Consider the following 19,284-nt stretch of genomic DNA (forward strand, 5'->3'; position numbering starts at 1 on the left):
CACATGTGGATTAATTTTATTTAAAAAAGCATTTCAGTACTAACAGTACTTCATTCTAAACATGTAAATTCACAACATAACTGAAGAGTGCTCATTTGTATTTAAACACACAATCTGCACCGAGACTGTAGCATCCGAACCTTCTACAGCAAACCAGCTTGAGAAGAGTTAAGGTTGCTTGGGTCACCGCGGTTAAATCCAACAGAACATGACTGCCACGCATCTATCATCTCTCAGATTAAAGGTCGACAAAACTACTGGATAAAATGAGACAGAAGTTTAATAAGCAAATATTGTTGAGACATGCTGACAGTCTAAGCAAAGGTACACAAGTCAGGATGAATATTAAAGGAACAAAAATAAACCCCTTCATTCCCTCTATCAAATTTAAAAGAATGAATGCAATTTATTGCTTAGTCTGAGTCACTTTCCCCCTCGCTGTCGGCCTCTTTCACATCCACGCTGAATTTGTATTCCTGATCACAACCCATGTAAGCGTCACTCATAAAGTACAGGGTGTAGTTGTGGATGCCCATAGCCGGCGCAACAAAGTCCAGCTTCACCTACAGAGGAGAGACAACAAAAATGGTGTCAGGTGTTGGTTTCAAGGAGCTGTTTGGTCAGAGTGTTTGTCTTTTGACTCGCTTCACCTTGGCTTTCTGCTGAAGAGTCAGCCTCTTGATAGAGATGAGGCTGTTCGACTTGGGGTCTCCGATGACCACCCACCAGCCCTCCTCACGTTTCTGCAGCAATAAGAATTTCACACAGTCACGTTTTGCATGCTAATGGAAGGAATGCCTCCTAAAGATGCAGAGTAAAAGGACAATAACCTGAGGGAAGAGTGGTGCGACAACAGGACCGGTCACCTCTTCCTCTCGCTCAAGCTGAACCTGGACCAGAACTGGACTGCCGCTGTTAAAATACATCCACTGTGTCATCCAAAGGTCTAACCTGATGTTCACTTACATTTTTAAAGACATTACTGCCACACACTTTATTGCACTGTAGAATTTTATATGACTAACACAAAAAAATGCAGGATTTTAAAGTAGAAGGAAAATAATACACAGTTCCCTACATATTTTGAAAATAAAAATCTGAAAAATGTGGCATGCATTTGTCAGATAGACAGATTAATGTTGGTCACATAATACCAAAACAGAACTGAAACCCGTCATGAGTTGATGGATGGTGCTAAATACAAAGTAATACTAGAATGAAATATGCTAGAGGCTGCAAATGATTTCAGCCTGGGGTTCTCCTAGCAAGTAGAACAACACTATTCAGACAGGTCTGGACTTGCTTTGAATGAAACCATTCCATTGTAGCTCTGAGTATCTGTGGCAACACTGATGCTCACAGATGTGCTCCATCTAATCTGACTGAGGTTGAGCAAATTAGCAAAGAAATATACAAAGATTTCCATCTTTAAATGTGAAGGTAAAAAACAAACTGTCGCGACAACAATTGCACCACATTTTTGAAAAGGTATTCAAATTGTCCTTCCACTTTATGATCATGCTGTACCTTGTCTCCATCACATAACATCCCAATAACTTTTACAAAGTTTGTGGTTGTGACCTGGCTAAAGGAATATGTTTGCAAGGCACTTTAACAGCAAACCTTTTGAGGTTGTCCCTCTCTGCTACGTCATAAGAAAGCTCAATGTTGGGGTAGCGGTTACAGAAGCGAGCCACGTCGGCCATCTGTCCGTCTGAGAGCTGCAGCAAGGACGTTCTGTCCTCATCCTCCATTTCCATGATGTCAAAGATGCTCTCCACACCCTGAAGGTACAACAAGCAGAGATGGCATTATTAATTTTAATCTGCATGCATTATAATATCAGTACTGAGGCAAGTGGCACATATCAGCACCACTCACTTTGTCAGTGCAGCGTTTGATGTGGTCTGAGGTGAAGTGGGGCAGCTGCTTCAGATACGAGTCCTTGGACCACATGGCCTGGGTGACCATCTGCGCTAGCTCCATAGCAGCCAGGGCAGGACTCAGCCAGCCGTTACTGGACAGCACATCGACGCAGGCCTGAATCAGACGGATCGCCTGCAGAAAGAAAACATTCACATAAACACGCCGGGATCTAAAACACAAACTCACTGAGTGGAAACATCTAGCAGAAGGTGAATTTGAACCTTGCTCAGGATCTCTTCGGTGTCCGACTGGAGCTCTGCGCTCAGCTGCATCCTGGAGAGGTGGGCTTGCAGCAGCAGGTTGGTCTTCACGTGAGGATCATTGAACTTCGGGTTGTTCAGCTTGTGGGGCACTTTCTGCGCCAACTAAAATAAAAAATTAAAATGAGCAAAAAATGATCACGTTCCATACAAAAATGGTCACCTAACTTTGACCCTTTTCAGTAGGGTAAGTTTACCTGTCGGAGAAGTGCATCCTCGTGGTGCCTGATGGGAATGTTCTTGTATTCTGCCGCGTTGGAAATGATCTCGATCAATCCACGAATCTTCGTCTTGGCATTCAGGGACATACTGAACAACTCTGTCCAACACAACAGCAAAACGATGTTTAGCATCCGATATAAAAATTCTTCAGATCTTAGCCTGAATGTCATTGCAGCTACAAACCAATTGTGGTGTAGTTGATGTAGTAGTAGGCGGCAATCATTCCCAGATTGAGCGGAGCGACGTCCATTTCATCCTCGATGCTGATGCATTTGGACTGCTCCAGGTCATGTAAGGTGTTTTCCACCAGCTCAGACAGGTGATCGGACAGGTGACGATGGGACATGCCTGCCATGATAAGAGGACAGCACCCAGAACACTCAGACCTTCTTCGAGCTTTTCACTAAACCTGTTCAATGTTTTTTTTCCCCCTCACCTTGCAGGTTGTAATAGTTTGGGTTCTGCGTCATGCGTCTGTAGAGGAACGTCCATGTCAGGTAGTCAACGGCGTCTTGCTTGTTCTCCACGGTCTTGGTGACGATCTCAGCGTTGAAGTGGTCATGGAGACAGTGATCCAAGTGTGACTCCACAGGCAGGGGCTCATACAGGAACTTCTTGAAGAAGTCCTAAAAGAAAAAAGGCAAATCAGTGGTGAAAGTTTAGTCACATTTATCTTTATGGGTTTATGTGATATTCACTTTTTCTGAGAAATGAAATTTTTGCTTTTGCTTAGTCGTAATCCACGATCAGCGAAATTAACTGAAATAAACAGTGGAAATACGTCACTGAAACATATTAACTCATTAAATCAGTGATATTCTAATATAAAACGCACATGTAAATGATTTTGTTTACCTTCTTAGAGCCCTGACACATGATAACACAGCGTCCCTCATCATCCAGCATGGGCCTGTTTGCCTTGCCAACCATCTGGAGGACGTCATATATGGGATAGTCCACATATCTAAAACAGAGACGATGGAAAACATGTAAAGAAAATGAGATTATTTGTAAACTACTGTGAGTCAAATCTCCCAAGAGACTTACGCATGAATTTTTCCATTGTAGTACTGGGTGTCCATGACAATGACGAGATGTGCAGAGACGTTGATGCCCCAGCAGAGCGAACGTGAGGAGACCACCACCTGAACAGCACCTGTACCAGGATTAAACCACCAGAAAACTGTTGTCATGCTGCTGTATTTTTTGTTTTTTAACTCTAGGTGCAAAATCTGTAGAGCAGGGTTGTTTCATACCAGAGTTAAAAAGCTGCTCAACTATTCTGCGTTCAATTGCAGTCAGACCCTCGTGTAGGTATCCCACGCCATTGGCTAGAGTTTCTTTCAGAGTCAGGTCGACTATTTTATCCAGGAATGGAGCCAGGTCTTTCTCGGTGCAATGCAGAAACCTAAAGAGAGAAACGTTTCTTTCAGATCATCTTCCTTCAGACTTAAATCCCAGTTCCGCAACAAAATAAACATGTTTCAAAACAAAGGCTGACCTCTGAGGGACGACGTCTGCAGCGCAGAATGTGAGGATGTCGATGGCGGTGAGGCGGGTCTGCCTGCGGGATGGCACGAACACCACCACCGGTTTGGAGGGAGAATGCTTCATGATGGCGTGATACACCGGCTTAGCCATGGACAGCAGACGGGTCTGTGTATGGCTCACATTGAAACCCTGCAACGACATAAGAGCATCGACGACACATTAGGAATCTGGCGGGTATTCATTTGTTTCTGGCAATTCGCAGCCATGTGTTGACAGACCTGGATGTGCAGCTCCAGAGGCACAGGCCTGACGTTGGGGTGGAAGTTGAATGTAGCAGTGGTGCTGCAGCCAAGCCAGTGAGCCACGTCTTTGGCGTTGGATAAAGAGGAGCTGAGGGCCACGATGCGGATGGGACGCTCGATTTGAGAGGAGATGTACCTCATCCTTGAACAGATGACCTCCAGCACAGGCTAATAAATAGCAAAGATTAAAATTTAAAATAATAATAATAAAAAACAGCTAGGCAAAACGTAACCGATTTTCGTTCTTACTCCATTTTCTCCTCCAATGAGGTGTGTTTCATCCACGATAAAAAGGCTGACATTCTGGACGTTCTTTCGCTGTTTCCATCGACGAGACAGGATGTCCCATTTGTCAGGGGTGCTGACAATGATGTCACCTTTTCCCAGCAGCTTCAGATCCGTGCTGGTTTCTCCTGTCAGCAGGACCACCTTCTTGTTCAGGATATCCTGAAACTTCTGGTGCCAGTCAACAAACACCTGGGAGATAAGAATCCTTGTATAGTCGATACATTGGATGGAACATCACAAACCTTACAGAATCTGTTCACCTTGCACTTTTTAAAGTTTTAACCCATTACAACCACAAACCTGCATTTTTTGGAGGAAGAAACACAGTGCATGGTTTAAAAAATGTTCACAAATAATAATCTGAGAAGTGTGGCATGCGTTGGTATTTAGCCCCTTTTACTACGATAGTCCCAAATAAAATCCAGCAGAGTTTACCCAATTAGTGAATACTAATTGGGTAAACTCTGCTGGGTGTACAGCAGAGTGCACCTGTACTTTAATATGCCCTGTAAAAGCTTTGTTAAAGAACATTATTATTTGTTTATTAATGACAGTATCATTATGTGGGGATGCCTAAAACTAGAGGGTGGGGTGGGGCTTCACCCTTCACCTTTAAAACAAACAACAGGAGCTACAATGGAAAGGTTTACATAAAGGTATTCTGTCATATTACAGTGGCCTAGTCAAAGGCAAGCATGTCAAAGAGACATAACCCCAAAAGCCTGAAGCAAGAATGGCAGAAAAGAGTGGTTCAACAAACTGAATTAGTGGGGCTAAGTTTATTTGTAAAAATTGGAAAAACCATGTTTCATCATCATACTTTGTGTTGATCCTTTATATAAAACCCCAATAGAAAATGTTGAAGCTTGGTTTTATAACATTACAAGAAGTGAAAAGGTTCAAGGGGTATAAAGCTTTTTGTATGAGCCTGTATGTCTTCTAGCTAACAAGCCTAAAAATGGAAAGTATGTATCTAATGCTACCTTGCTAAAGTGGTTATATACACAGTAAGCCCATCGTACAACGGTTTAACAGTTGAACATATTAGTTATTAACTATGCTACCCAATCAGTGATCGTCAGTCTTCTGACTTCGTGTTTTCAGCATGACTCGGCACGGTTGGAACTGCAACCCAGCAGGTACTAAAAATAGTAACCGTTCCACTAAACGGAAAAGCCTAAAAAGCGAGTAGAGCCGTAACGAAGCGCACTGAGTAGGGACTAGTGCAAAAGGGGCAATAGTTGTGGTTCAGACATGTGACTTCATACCTGCTCAGCCAGTGCTTCCATCGGGGTGATGTATACGCAGCGCCCCTCTGAGTTGTGCAGCAGCATTCTCAAGATGGCGAACTCCGCACAGATGGTCTTTCCACTGCCAGTTGGAGCTCCCACAAACACATTATCATCGCTGTTGTACACAGCATTGAAGACTGAAAAAAAAAAAGAGTGAATAAAAAGTTAGATCAGCAGTGAACCTGGGCTCAGCTCAGTTTAATAGCAATGTTGTGTTTGTCCTTGACTACCTTGTGTCTGGATGGGATTAAAGAAGGGAAACTTGTTCTGATAAAGAGCCTCGAAGGCAGAGTTCCTGAGAGCGGTCACTGGCAGCGGCTGTAGATCCAGCAGCTCAGTGGGTGGGGGGTACTTTTCTGGTAGGATAAGGTGACGGAAGGACACGGGCAGCTGCGTCTCACAGGCTGACAAAAAAACAAAGAGTTGAAGAGCTAAAAGACAGCAGGAGAATCCTGAAAGAAGTAACAATCAAGCTACTTACAGAGCCATCGGTCTGAGACAACCCGGATGAAGTACTGAGGAGGCAGAGGCTCAAACACCGGCACAAAGAATGTCACCAGGTGCTCGTCCTGGGCGTACTTGGCCTTAAGGAGGAAGTACTCGTGGTGGAGGATGACCTCACCGTCTACATCCTCGACCAGAATCCAGAAAGCTTCAGATGATCCGTGAATCTGAGCAGGAAAATAAACATCTAAGACAAAGCTGAGGAAGAGTGAGAAACTACAGCAGTACTATGTTGTGCATTCACTGACCTTGTCATCCCACTGGAAGTCCGGCGTGATGGTCAGCTCCACTTTGAGTGTGGAGCGAGTGATGGGCTGAATATGGACAGCCAGATCAAGTTTGGGGAACTGGTGCACGTATTTATGAATGGTCTTACCCATCTTCGGCATACGGATCAGCTCACCTGAACACAGAAACTTATGTCAGCTTCATAACTACACAGTCAGGAATGAGCTCCAGTAAACATGTCACATAGAGGTAAAAAAAAAAAAAAAAAAAACCCACCAATCTCATTGTGATTGAGATCATAGAGACGCTCAAAGGGGAAGTTTTTCTTCTCGATCTTCTTGACTACTTCTTCAGGCAGCTTCTTGAACTGCCGCAGCGGAGACATCGACTGCCACCTGTTAAAGACGGAAATACAAACTAGCAATTTCCCTTAACAGAGCAAATATGCAGATTCAGCACCGACAATCACACTTACATCCGTTTGTCAATCATCTTGCAGAGATTCATGGTTTTGTCTGTTAGCTGGGCCCAGCCTCGATTGAGCACAATCTCAAATATGGCCCGCATTAATCGACCAGCACTCTGAAGAATGGACAAAAAGGTTTTAGGAAAATGGAAAAATACAACTAAATGCCACAAAAAAATCATTTTCAACCCAAAATGCCTCATCATTTTAAAAGCGACATGTTTTAAAGGAGATATGAAAACATAAAACAATAGAATAAGCTGTTCTTACTGTACCTGTGTAACATACACCATGTCTGCCATCAGGGCAAAGCCTTCCAGTTTGAGCTGAGAGATGAATGCTTGGAGCAGAACATTAATCTGGAACAAGAACAGAGTTGATACATAATTATTCAAACATGAATTACCCTGTCGACTTTAAAGAGGACACAAATCAAGCAATGTAAACACAGCCTGTAGACAATCCAGTTTCTGTCATTTTTATTATAAACAGAGATGCACCAATTACAATTTTGTGACAGATTTCTGTTTTTTGTAAAGATTTTGACCTGCGTTTTGGCAGATTTTAGCTAATACCACTTTCACTGTACAACTATACTTATCAGCATTCAAAATATTTCTTTTCTAACCCTTCTGTTGTGAGGTGTCATTTATTGTATGTAATAGAAGCAGAGGCCTCATCACACTGTGCAAATTGCTATAAAACAAGGTTTTTGTATAATTTCAAAAACAATTACATCATCTTTGGCATCTTATGCTGGTTATTGGTACATTTAGCATACCTACAATTACTAAACAGATTTTTTTGTCAGCATATTCAAAAGAATGTAGATCTTTATTTAAACTCTGAGGTATCCCAAAGGCTGCCAACATTTCCAAATCTAAATTGTTCCATGTTAAAGCTCAAAAGTATAAAACAGAGCAAACCTTGCTGTAATACGTTCAGCCTTCTTGTTATCTGTGGAAACTTCCGGTCTCACAGCCTAAACGGATCACTGACATGTCTCCACAGTTCGAAGAGAATACTGTTTATTTTTAAAAGGACTCTTAAAAAAAAACAAAAACTTCCTCGATCAACAAATTAGCAAAACTAATTTTTGAGTTTTCAACCATTAGGTCACTAATCTGGGCTGATCAAACTAAAAACTGTCTAATTCCAGTTGCAAGCTGACTTCTTGGTGGATCTCGACTAAAGAACACATCAAAATGATGTTTAATAAAACTCGGTTGTGTTACCTTAGCACTAGGCTCCTCAATGCTCTCCTTCACAGGAATGGGAACTCTTTCCAGGAGTTTCTGGAGCTCAAGTTTTTCCTCCTAAAAAGAAAAACATTTTTTCATTGATTTGTACAAAGAAAAGCCTACAGCAGATTGTTTAGGGATAGAATATAGCCCCAATTTTCTATCTTTGTCCAGCATACCTCTCTGACGGTGATGTTCCTGAACTCTGAAGACAGCGAGAAGACTCTGAACAGCTCGATCTCGCTGAGAGTGGGCTTCAGCAGCTGGTTGTAGGTCTGAATAGAGTCATGTGTGATGTAAAAGTGGCTGGCAATCCGCCCGAGGTCTGTAACCTTTATGTTATGATGAAGGAAAAACTAATCAGTTCAAACTCATTGCAAATTTACTATAAGGAGGAGCACGAAGTATTAATGAGAGCTAATTTGCAGACCTGGAAGCTACCCGTCCTCTTGTCATATTTAATGAGGCTGTTCTTGTCCAGGACGTTGGCTGCTGTGTGAATCAGGTCCGTCCTGCGCCTCTCCAGCAGCGGGTCTGAACCTCGGTCATCGTGAGATACTCCATACAGCGTCGGGTTGCGGAGCATGCGCACATACAAGTAGGTATAGCCGAGCCAGTTCACAGCATCCTGCAACAATAAACATCACAAATTATTTGAAATTATGATTTGAAATTGGATTTAGTTTCTTCTATTTGCCTGCAGGTCCAGTTACTCACCTTTACATTCTGAACATTTCCCAGAACTATCTCTGCATTGAGCATGTCAGGGAGCTTGGCCACCATCTGACTCTCTATAGGCAGCTGCTGGTTCAGCAGGGACAGGTAATACTGCAGCTCACCGTGGGACGTGATCAGGATTCCCTCTCCCTTGGTGTCATACTGTGGACGGCCAGCTCGACCCAACATCTGAAATCAAATAAATGTAATTTATGCTGTCCAGTTACTCGCAACAACAGCTGACTTTAAGTCCTGACAGACCTGTAAAATGTCCAACGCTCCCAGCTCGGTCCACCTGCCTTTCTCTGGGCTATAAACTTGGGTTCCTTTGATGATGACAGTATGAGCTGGCAAGTTCACACCCCAAGCCAGAGTGGCTGTGGACACCAGGACCTGGATGTGTCGATCTGCGAACAAATCCTCCACCAGCGTACGGTCGACTCTCGTCATCCCAGCGTGATGGATCGCAAAGCCATAAGGAAGCAAATCCTTCAGCTCCAAGTTCTACAAGAGTAAAATCAGTCTATAATTCTGATTCAGCACCTAACACGGAAAACCATTCGAACCCCTTTGGATTCCTGATGTTTCCTTACTTTGCATTGTTCTGCCTCAGTTCTCAACACTTCAGTAGATGCAGAACCCTCCCTGAGGAACAGACCGAGAGTGTCCTTCTCCAAGCACATGTCCCGTATGGCTCTGGCAGTCTTTCCTGTCTCTTTCCTGGAGTGGACAAATACCAGTACCTGTTGGGGGACAAATTAATGTCAGGAGGGAGTCAACTCACACACGGGTGTTTATCAGCAAGCGCTGTAGAGCGAATAACAAAAAGACTCCCAGTCACTGAAGCATAAAGTCAAATCGCATCTTCATTTTGACTATACAAACTGGAATGTTTAAATACATTAAATACAATGAAATAGTAACAATGCAGCAATGATCTCTGATTGTTTCATAGCGGTTACGGTTTAAAAGCCAAGTATAGTCACTCAAAACCTGGAAATGTGTAGCTCTGTCAGAACAGTTACACTTTCTAACTTACAGAGTAGCACCAAACCTTATGGAAAAGTGTAAGTGTAAAAACTTTAAAAGGATTTCATTCACACATATAACAGTGTTTACTTACACTCATAGCAGAGAAGAATATTAAATGCTTAAAAAAAAGGCAATTGAACTTCTTCTTTTGCTCTTGAAGACCTCTTATTGAAAAGGCTTCTCCAGTTCTGATTATGGGATAGATCTCTCTAATGTGGAGCCTGGACTCATCTTCACAGGTGGTTCTACAACCATTTACATGTTGAGGCATGTGACTAAAATACTTAAATAAACATTTTTAGAAATAAGAGAAGAAGTCAAATTGCCTTCATTTTAAGCTCTTAGGATTGTGATGTCCCGGGCAACTAAAAATAGAGTAGTAACGATCTCAGGTTGGGATCACCACCAACTGTTCTTTCACTGCGGTTACGCTCTGAAACAGAGCTAAAATTACATCCAAATCAATGGAAATGTTTAACAATTAAAGGCTGTGCCATGTGGCTTAACAAAGAAGATGCACACTCCAAGAAGGTTGTGAATATTTTAATTTGCATCAAAGAATAATAATGTAGAAAAACAATCTAACGTTCCTGCATTAAATCCTTAAAAATAACTTTTACTACATCGTTTACACACAGATGGCTAGAAGGGGAAGTCTGTTCACTGATTTTATGAAAACATTTGAATGGAAATACTGGAAAACAAACAGATGTTTAATATGAGTTTCTGGATTTAAATGTTTTTTTTCTTTTTTTACAACTTATAGTTGAAAGTAAAAATGAACTGAAATAAAATGCTGTTAATAACCAAGCAGGAAGAAATATTAGCTCCCTCCAACTATAAAAATCCAGCGTCTGTTCAGGGTAAAATAAAATAAAAAAAAGCTACTTTCCTCACTTGACTGTGTTTTGAAGCAAATTAAATCCCTGGTATTTTGGTCTGGCTCTGGTTCCTGATGCGTAAATGAAAAAAGGCCCCAGAAATCTACCCTGGTTCCTGCAAGAGGTTCCTACAGTGTTAATGCATCTAAAAAATGTTAAAGTAGGACTCACCTGGTTCTTTCCAGCATGCTCCATGATCTTCTCGTAGACAATCTCATTCATGATTTGGAAACGCTTGATGGCCTTCTTTTCTGTGATACCGACATACGTCTGCTCCAGGGGCACAGGGCGGAAACTAGAAAGAAAAATTAAACAATTCAGAAAACTGACCTGGTCATGCAAACAGGAAACAATAGGTGAAGGGATTACAACCCAAACATCACCTGTTGTCAAAGTAAAATAGTCCTTTTGCAGGATCAACGCGCAGGCAGGTAGCTACGTCTTCATAGTTGGGGAGCGTGGCACTGAGACCGATCAGACGCACGTCCTCCTGGGTCAGCTCCACATTACGGATGGTCCTGGCAACCAGAGACTCCAGAACGGGTCCACGGTCATCGTGCAGCAAGTGGATTTCATCCTGTACAACATTCCCCTGGTTACCCTCAAAGCTTTCATTTTATATTTGTTTAGAAACTTGCTTTGTGACACAACTTACGATGATAATGAGGCGCACTAGCTGGGTGTATGTGCGCTCTCCACCTTTTCGAGTGATGATGTCCCATTTCTCAGGAGTGCAGACGATGATTTGAGTGGCATTGATCTCCTCCTTGCAAAGCTGGTGGTCTCCCGTCAACTCAGACACGATGATGCCGTAACTTGCCAGTCGCTGAGGAAAAAAGAAACCATGATATAACCTTCGCACTGAACCGTACCAAAAGTATGGAAGCAATACTTGCATAGAGAGACAAAATGCTCACCTTGCCAAAACTTCCCACCATCTCCTGTACGAGTGAGCGCATGGGCGCGATGTAGATGATTTTAAAGTCATCCACGTTGATGGTTCCATCCATGTTTATGTGCTTTCCAATTTCTCTCAACATTGCCATCAAGGCGACATTGGTCTTACCAGCTCCCTGTGTGCAGGACGATAGCCCACATTAGAGGAGATGACACACAGGAAGTCGACGGTTCTAGGTGTTTAAAATTCAACGAGGTTTGCTCACCGTAGGCGCACACACAAGCAGGTTCTCATCCGTCTCCATGGCGGTCTTGAACAACTTGCTCTGAATACGATTTAGAGTTTTGAAGCCTTCAAATCCAGCCTGGGCGTACTTGGGCAACTTGTCAATGGAGACAAGTACCTGATGGCACAATAATATGCTAAATGTAAGACATAAACTCAAACATAAGCAGCTTGATACTAAACAAAATGAATCATTGAAGCTCTGAAGTTTGGAAATGCCAGGTTCTCCCACAGTGGATGAAACAAGCAACAAACCTCATCATCTGCAAAGGGTTTCGGCTTAAGACCAGGCACGTGGACTTCTTCATAACCTTTACGCTGCTTACGAAATGAGCCGTCTGGCAGCTGACATCGTTTGTTGGCCATGAAGTGGCTGCCCTGACTAAAGGCCAAGTCTTCAAGGTCCAGAAGCTGCCGAGGCATCACTGACTGTCGGAGGACAAAAGAAAATAGTAAGAGGTCAGGTTCGATGTCTACAGTGCTGATTAGATGTTTACATACACTCAATCTTCAACATTGCATTATTATTGTTTAATATTGTAATGACAATGTTTATTAATCCACATTCTTCCCTACATATGTTCTTTCTTTTCCATCATAACTATGTGCTTGTCACTCTCCCTGAGCTTAACTAATTTTGGTCACCTGGGTCTCTACAGCAGGAGGCCTAAAGGAAGAGCAAAAGTTAATCTAAGTAGCCAAACACACTGTGGTAAAACAGAGCTTTAATGCATGAAACATCAAATATAGCCAACCAAACACTGCATCTAAGCAATCCTTTGCCATTGCGATACTGCACACAATCATATTGAAATGCCGAGTTAATATAACGTTCAGCGTTTGAAAAGTCATCACAGTCTTTTTGGCAATTAATCTATGACTTCAGATCATCAAAAATAAAACATAATCACACTGATTAATGCTTATTTTTTTAAATCTCTCATAGAAAAGAGTTTAAAACACTTCAGTTTTAGATGTTTGCAAACATCATCAATTAGAGCTTCGTTAGAACAATAAATCTACTACATTTTTTTGTGGCCATAAACAAGCTACAGGCATAACTCTGGTTGGATATTTGTTCTCCTCTTGGCAGTATTTGTAGAACTTAATTTCACTGGTTGGTCTCCCGCCCAGCGTTTAAGCACAATCCAAACATTTTAACAGTTAACTCAGGGTTTTCTAAAAGCTGGAACACTCGGTTCTGTCGGACTTTCAACCATGTGAAACAAGCTGTCACCTTCAAATGAAAGAAAATTCGTGAAATGGATCACAACAGTCCAGGACCCACCAGGCCTGTCATGAACTGGAAACTACCAAAAGAAATGATGGCATTTCAAATACAACCAACAACTCCAGCAGTTCCACCAGAACAGGAAGTCTCCTTTCTTACTTGTGCTTGTCCCTCTCTGACTGACCCTACTGACTAAACCAACTTCAGACCGTTTCAAGTGAGACACACACTGACAAGTCAGATGTCTTTTGGAGTGAAAGACTGAGCAATTGGCATCATAGTTGGGAAGTATTTTTGAAGGAGTCATGGGGTGAGGCTTTCACACAAGAGAGCCAAGCACAAACCATCAAACATGGTGATGTGGCGTCTCAGTCATCCTCTGCTGATTCTTGGACCAGGGGAGAGTTAGAAAAACCTAATTCAGTTCTGTAATACGGCCGAACAGAAAGCCAAACTAACCGTCACTTGCGTGGGTGGCTGGAGAGAATGTGGCCTGGATTCTGATGAGCACATATTACACCCTGGCTTCCATCTAACCTTTTAAGTCACAAATCTAAAGTACCGTATTTTCCGCACTATAAGGCGCACTTAAAAACCTTTCATTTTTTCAAAAAATGACAGTGCGCCTTGTAATCCAGAGCGCCTTATATATGGATCAATTGGTTAATTGGTTGATCAATACTGGTTGTACACGGCGCTCTGTCAAAATGTTTCAGTACGACCGGTAAACTACAAAGCCGCACCACTTGCAGCATTACGGCTACCGTAGTCAGGGGTGTCGCCGAAGTAATAGCGGTAAACACCTGTACTGTGCTTACTCCTAGTCCAACACCACTTGTGTGTGTATAACGTTTGAATGTACTGTTGCAGGAATTGCCTGAACTATATGTGATTAGAAGCTCAGTGTGTGGGGTGTATGTTTCGTGTGTGTGTATGGAAGATGTTGACATTACTCCTCCGGACAGAGGTGGCGCTGTGTGCTGCCGTAGCTGAGAATCAAGAGTGAAGGAGTGACGTCGGTATTATTGTGTGTGTGGGGTGGGTAGAGACGGCGACCGGAGCAGCGGTGTATGAGTCTGTAAGCCCTGTGTTTTTACGTGCTGCAAAGTCATTAAAAAGAACCCCAAATCTGGTCAACAACTCAGTGTTTTGATGCTGTTTCTTCATGCTCAACTCAGCAACGTATGAGTGAGGAAGTTAACCCCGAGGAAACTAGTAACTTCGGCCCTGGAGAAAGCGTCTCCCCTGTGTCATCAGACTACGGTCAGGGGACAGAAACAGGAAAGGTTAACAGTACTAACGTTTGATTTAGTGCATCAAACTGTTTCTTTTACGTGTTTACTGAATCAGGGAAAAGTTCCCTTTCACGTTTTAACTAACGTTTGATTTCAACTTCATAGACTCCAATGCATTCCTAACGTGCGGTTGGCTCTATTCAATAGAATTCTATGTAGAGGAGACCTTACCATGAGAGTGAATGGAGTTATCAGAACGCTGGTTTGTAGTGTATTAATAAAGTTTGACAGACTGACTTATCTGTTGACATTCTCTTTAGCACAGCTCCATCTAGTGGATGCATAACGCAACCCCAGTCAAACGTTTGACTGCAGTAGCTTCTATTCTATGCGCCTTATAATCCGGTGCGCCCTATATATGAAAAAAGTTCTAAAATAGGCCATTCATTGAAGGTGCGCCTTATAATCCGGTGCGCCTTATAGTGCGGAAAATACGGTATGTCAAAAGCCCCTAGCTTCCTGGATACATCCCAGACTATATAAAATACACTGATAAATATCTTCGAAGGGTTTTACTGGCTGCTTTGAAAAGCCACCAACAGTCATCTCATTTATTAACAGTTAAAAACCTACACACAATGGAAAGGATGTTCCCAGAGGGACTGGTGCATTACACAAAGTGGATGGAATATAGATGAAGGAGAACTACCTGCAAACTTTTCAACTTCACCTCAAACCATCGGATAGTAGAAATTTGGACACAACTGGGTCTTTCCAACAGGAAAAATCAGAACCAACACACAGTCACATTATTTACCTCTCCGTGGTCAATGTCCATTGCTTCCAAGTCATCCACCCGAGACTTCCTCACTCTCTCCCTGCGAGATCGTTCTTCCTGAAGGACAAAAAAAAAAGAAAAAAGAAAATGTGCGAAAACCAACAAAATAAGCATTAACAATGTTATTAATTTTATGATGTTTTACTCTAATAATGTCCTCTTTCTCAGTCTCCTGCAGCTGGTAGAGAATCTTTGACAGCTCCTGATCCGACTCCATCTTTCCAATGATCCGCTCTTTTTCTGCCTCACTCTGAGCGCTGGCCAGCATGGTACAATACTGAACTGTTTGACAGATGGAAGACGTCAAATGAGCCGCTTCAAATAAGAAACTGAACAATCTAGAGAGGACGTGGTTTGAACTAGACTGCCTTACTCATGCGACGGTGCTGACGGAGGACTTTGATGAAATCAAAGGTGTTGAAGCCCAACAGCAGTACCAGCTGGTTCTCACATTCTCTGTCATCGCTTGCAGTCTGCAGTTCAACAAGGAAACACAAGATGTGAAAAGATCCGGAAACGAAAATGTATTTGTGCGCAATAAAAAGCATAAACACGGATGAGGTGGCAAACCTTTAGGATTTCTAAGACTTCGTCAGCCTTCTTTTGAGAGACAATGGCATCATCGTAGAACCGACTGAGCTGACGCTGGAGCCAGAAGGCATCAATGTCCCGAGGATGCAACTGTTTCTTCTTCTCTGACATCACATCACCTGCCTCACCGAGCTACAGAGGCAAGGATTTCTGGTTAGACTTTGAATTAAAAACAGCTCTAAAATACTGCAGAAAAACTGCTTGGATATTTATGGGCATCTCAAACTCACGTTTGCCGTCAGCCTGGTGGACACAACTGCCTCTTCTCCTTCGCTGTCTTCATCTGAGTGTTCATCTCGTACTTCGCCAAACTGGTCTTCATCCCCTTCCTTTGGAGAAGAAGTAATGAGCTCATAAGCTTCTAAGCTCCAGTTTAAGTTAAACACTTGTTTCCACAAGGCGCAGTATGTGGCTCAAACATCAGTAAATGCACAACAAAGAAAACTCACCTCCTCATCAGATTCAAACTGTACGTTGACACCATATGTTTCATCAATGTTGTCATCTGTGAATAAATTATAAAAGTTTCACATCAAAATTCTAGACTCGCCAGACTTAAAGTTTCTTAATCCATATTCCAGACTTTTCTATAACTAATAGGAAGTGTTACAATAAACTGTTAATAACTGCCTACCCATGTTCTGTAAGTCCTTGTCTCCTCCATAGTCTGTGATCTTCTTTCCCAGGTTGACCAGCACATGATACCGCGTGTCATCAGATGGGCCAAGAAGCTGCTCGACTTCACGTCGTCGTTCTTTGTCCCTCATTTTGTCATTCTTCAGCACCGCCAACACTTCATCAGCTGCTCCACACAGAATATCACGAGGCTGCAGATGAAAGCAAGTCAGTAGTTGATTCATTAAGAAAGCTAGGTATACAGTTCAGTTGTTCTTAACGTCACTGACCTGATCTCCCAAGGCTGCATGGATGAAGCTCAGCAACACCTCATAGGTCTCTCTGGTTTCTTTGGTTTTGGGCTTGTACACAATGCCCACCATTTCATCAATACCCTCAGACAGGAGGGTAAAGCCTTTCATTTTGTTGATGTCGTGTCTGTCCTCATCTCTTTTTCTCCTCCTATTTTAACAGTAGAAGAGAAAGTGAGTAAGAATAAATTAGCAACTCGGTTTAATTTTCACTTACCAAATAGCCATCTCAGCATAATTTCTGCTGAGTAGTGAGATTTGTTAGACCATCACACTTCTGTTAATCTGTCATCAGCATAGCATTGGTAAGCAACACAGCTTAAATCTTGTTTAAGGTTGCCCAGGGAAGGCATGAGTATATTGCGGTTCTAGATCAAATTTACCAAGGGGGCCATGGGGGGGGGGGCATCGTTTTTTTTTTCATGGGGCACAGAACAAAAGAATGAAACAAAATAAACAGGGCATTGTTTAGCATATTAAATATGCCACGGAGACACTTGCGACTCTGGAGCTGCAGGTTGAAGACCCCTGAGCAGATGAAATCAGTCCTAAAAGTGCAACAACTTCATTTTTAATGCATTTATTTCAAGTTTAAATGTAAAGGTAAAAAATAAAATTGGTCCAAGGGACCAATCAGTTACGGTTTCTGTGCCAGTGTATAAGAAACTTATTTAGTATTACCTCTTCAGCACGGGGCCAGGACCAGTTCTAGAGGCACTGGCCCCTGTTGGTCCCTGTCTAGAATCGCCCATGGACCGCTGAACCATACCACTGGTCAAAAGTCATAAACAATTAGCCCATAAAACACATAATGGAAGTATGACGACTTCACTGACTTGTCTCGTCTCTCCTCCAGCTTCTGGGGTTTGGTCCTCTGAGCCTTGTCCCCCATCTTGGTCCCTTCCAGCTTCCCCACCAAGGACAGCACCTCCCCGGTGGGCTCATCTCGCCGTGTGCGGTCGATCAGAGAGCGATCAGCTTGCAACACCAAGTTAGAGTTCTGCACATTCAATAAAAACATATATGAGATATGTTGGATCTAGATAAATGTGCTCCATTACCTATAGTTCGATAATGAAAAAGGCAGTCCACAAAAACATCGAGTATACCATTATTAATGTGTTTATTGTCAGACATACTCACCGCTTTGTACTCATACTGCAGGTTACGAGCAGTAACATCCGCCATGGTGCCGCTTTTCTCTCAGCTTCCAGCGCTCTTCAGCAACAAATGTTCACAGAGCTGACTTGTCTCTGCCTTTTCACTGACACGCCGTGTGCATCGGCTTAATGTTTGGATTTCGTATAAAAATCTTTCTCATTAATATCAGAAATATTGCGTTTCTCCTACGTAACGAAACCGCTGCTAACACGAGCACACAACAGGCTTCAGCTAGCTTCCTCTTCCTGTGTCAACTGGCTTAGAACAAACACAAAGACAAATATACACCGCCCCTGGTGGCTATTCAGGTCATTGCAGTCTCTATATTCAAGTAAATTGATCAACTTTTCTGCTCTATTACACATAAAAAAACAACTGTGATTGAACGTTGATATTTTTTTGTTACAATTACGCATTTTTTTAGCCATTGTATTATTAAACCTCTTTGGTATGCATAATGATGCCAGTTAGAATAAAAGAGTACATAAGTATAATCAAAATATTGTTGCCTGTGGGCAAATGTATTCTGTAATAGTGCAAAAGTGAAAATAAATCATAATGTTTATAATAAACATGCATGAAATATTCAATAGCTTCAACTGCTTGCAATAAAATACAATTTAAATATAAAGGCATTCTAAAATGAATTGTAGAAACCTGAATGTTCCTTGTAGGAAACACTGGGCCATTCTGGAACAATACGGTGAAATAAATCTCTTCAGGAGTTGTTTGTAATATAGTTTTGTTCCAATCTTTCCAATGTAACACTGCTAACTTTGATGTGGGTTGTGGTAAAGGTAAAGCTTACTACACTTTGTAGATTGTAGTCTACTATGACAGCGAATGTTGCTTTTCTGATTTGCTTATAATTTACACAAATTTCTTTCACTTCCTTTTACATGATATTGCCATTATTACATCTGAAATGAGAAAAAGTATTACATTATTGGCAGTTCTTACATTAGATTTTTTGGGAAAAAAAAGTCACTGTAGCTGTCCAATGAAAGAGCAGATTTTAAACAGTCATTCTTATTGTAAAATGCAGAAGCTGATACTAATTAAAAGCCATTCTGGTGAACAAACTGGCAGTAGAGTATTAAGTGCATAAACTGGAGCAATTCATGTCGTTCACTTTTTGCATGATTGCTTTTTCATTGCGATACAATTCATGCGCATTTTTACTTTTCACCACCAAGTGGCAGCATTGAGAGAGGCATACGGTTCAATGACAGCTTGACTTGAGCAAGAAGCAGTCCTCGTTACTCTACC

General features: G+C 42.1%; 1 protein-coding gene across 1 annotated transcript; it reads right to left on the reverse strand.

Annotated features, from left to right (window-relative positions):
• On the reverse strand, positions 1-18,255 carry snrnp200 (small nuclear ribonucleoprotein 200 (U5)). Its single transcript, XM_047380809.1, has 44 exons — positions 17,998-18,255; positions 17,691-17,854; positions 16,834-17,005; positions 16,563-16,755; positions 16,378-16,433; positions 16,159-16,257; positions 15,908-16,060; positions 15,711-15,810; positions 15,483-15,619; positions 15,317-15,394; positions 12,289-12,462; positions 12,014-12,151; positions 11,768-11,923; positions 11,506-11,676; positions 11,234-11,427; positions 11,022-11,145; positions 9,531-9,680; positions 9,199-9,441; positions 8,938-9,126; positions 8,651-8,848; positions 8,400-8,552; positions 8,215-8,295; positions 7,255-7,338; positions 6,989-7,095; positions 6,790-6,908; positions 6,534-6,688; positions 6,263-6,452; positions 6,012-6,185; positions 5,758-5,918; positions 4,451-4,678; positions 4,178-4,369; positions 3,910-4,088; positions 3,665-3,816; positions 3,456-3,564; positions 3,264-3,372; positions 2,845-3,034; positions 2,592-2,756; positions 2,384-2,505; positions 2,148-2,291; positions 1,882-2,058; positions 1,624-1,784; positions 831-912; positions 651-743; positions 1-563 (listed from the first exon to the last, which is right to left on the reverse strand). The coding sequence occupies exons 1-44, from the start codon at positions 18,040-18,042 to the stop codon at positions 414-416; spliced, it is 6,411 nt and encodes a 2,136-aa protein (XP_047236765.1). The 5' UTR covers positions 18,043-18,255; the 3' UTR covers positions 1-413.
• Positions 18,256-19,284: the final 1,029 nt, after the last annotated feature.

This window comes from Girardinichthys multiradiatus, chromosome 12 (genome assembly GCF_021462225.1).
Source record: "Girardinichthys multiradiatus isolate DD_20200921_A chromosome 12, DD_fGirMul_XY1, whole genome shotgun sequence".
In the NCBI taxonomy this organism is placed as follows: domain Eukaryota; kingdom Metazoa; phylum Chordata; class Actinopteri; order Cyprinodontiformes; family Goodeidae; genus Girardinichthys; species Girardinichthys multiradiatus.

Bases quoted from the DNA above. Each gene is read 5' to 3' on its own strand.
- snrnp200 (XM_047380809.1), bottom strand. From the start codon at position 18,042: ATGGCGGATGTTACTGCTCGTAACCTGCAGTATGAGTACAAAGCG. The intron at 6,689-6,789 runs GTGGGTTTTTTT...TTCTGTGTTCAG, and splicing joins TCTCAATCACAATGAGATTG to GTGAGCTGATCCGTATGCCG. The intron at 3,035-3,263 runs GTAAACAAAATC...TTTTTCTTTTAG, and splicing joins TGTGTCAGGGCTCTAAGAAG to GACTTCTTCAAGAAGTTCCT.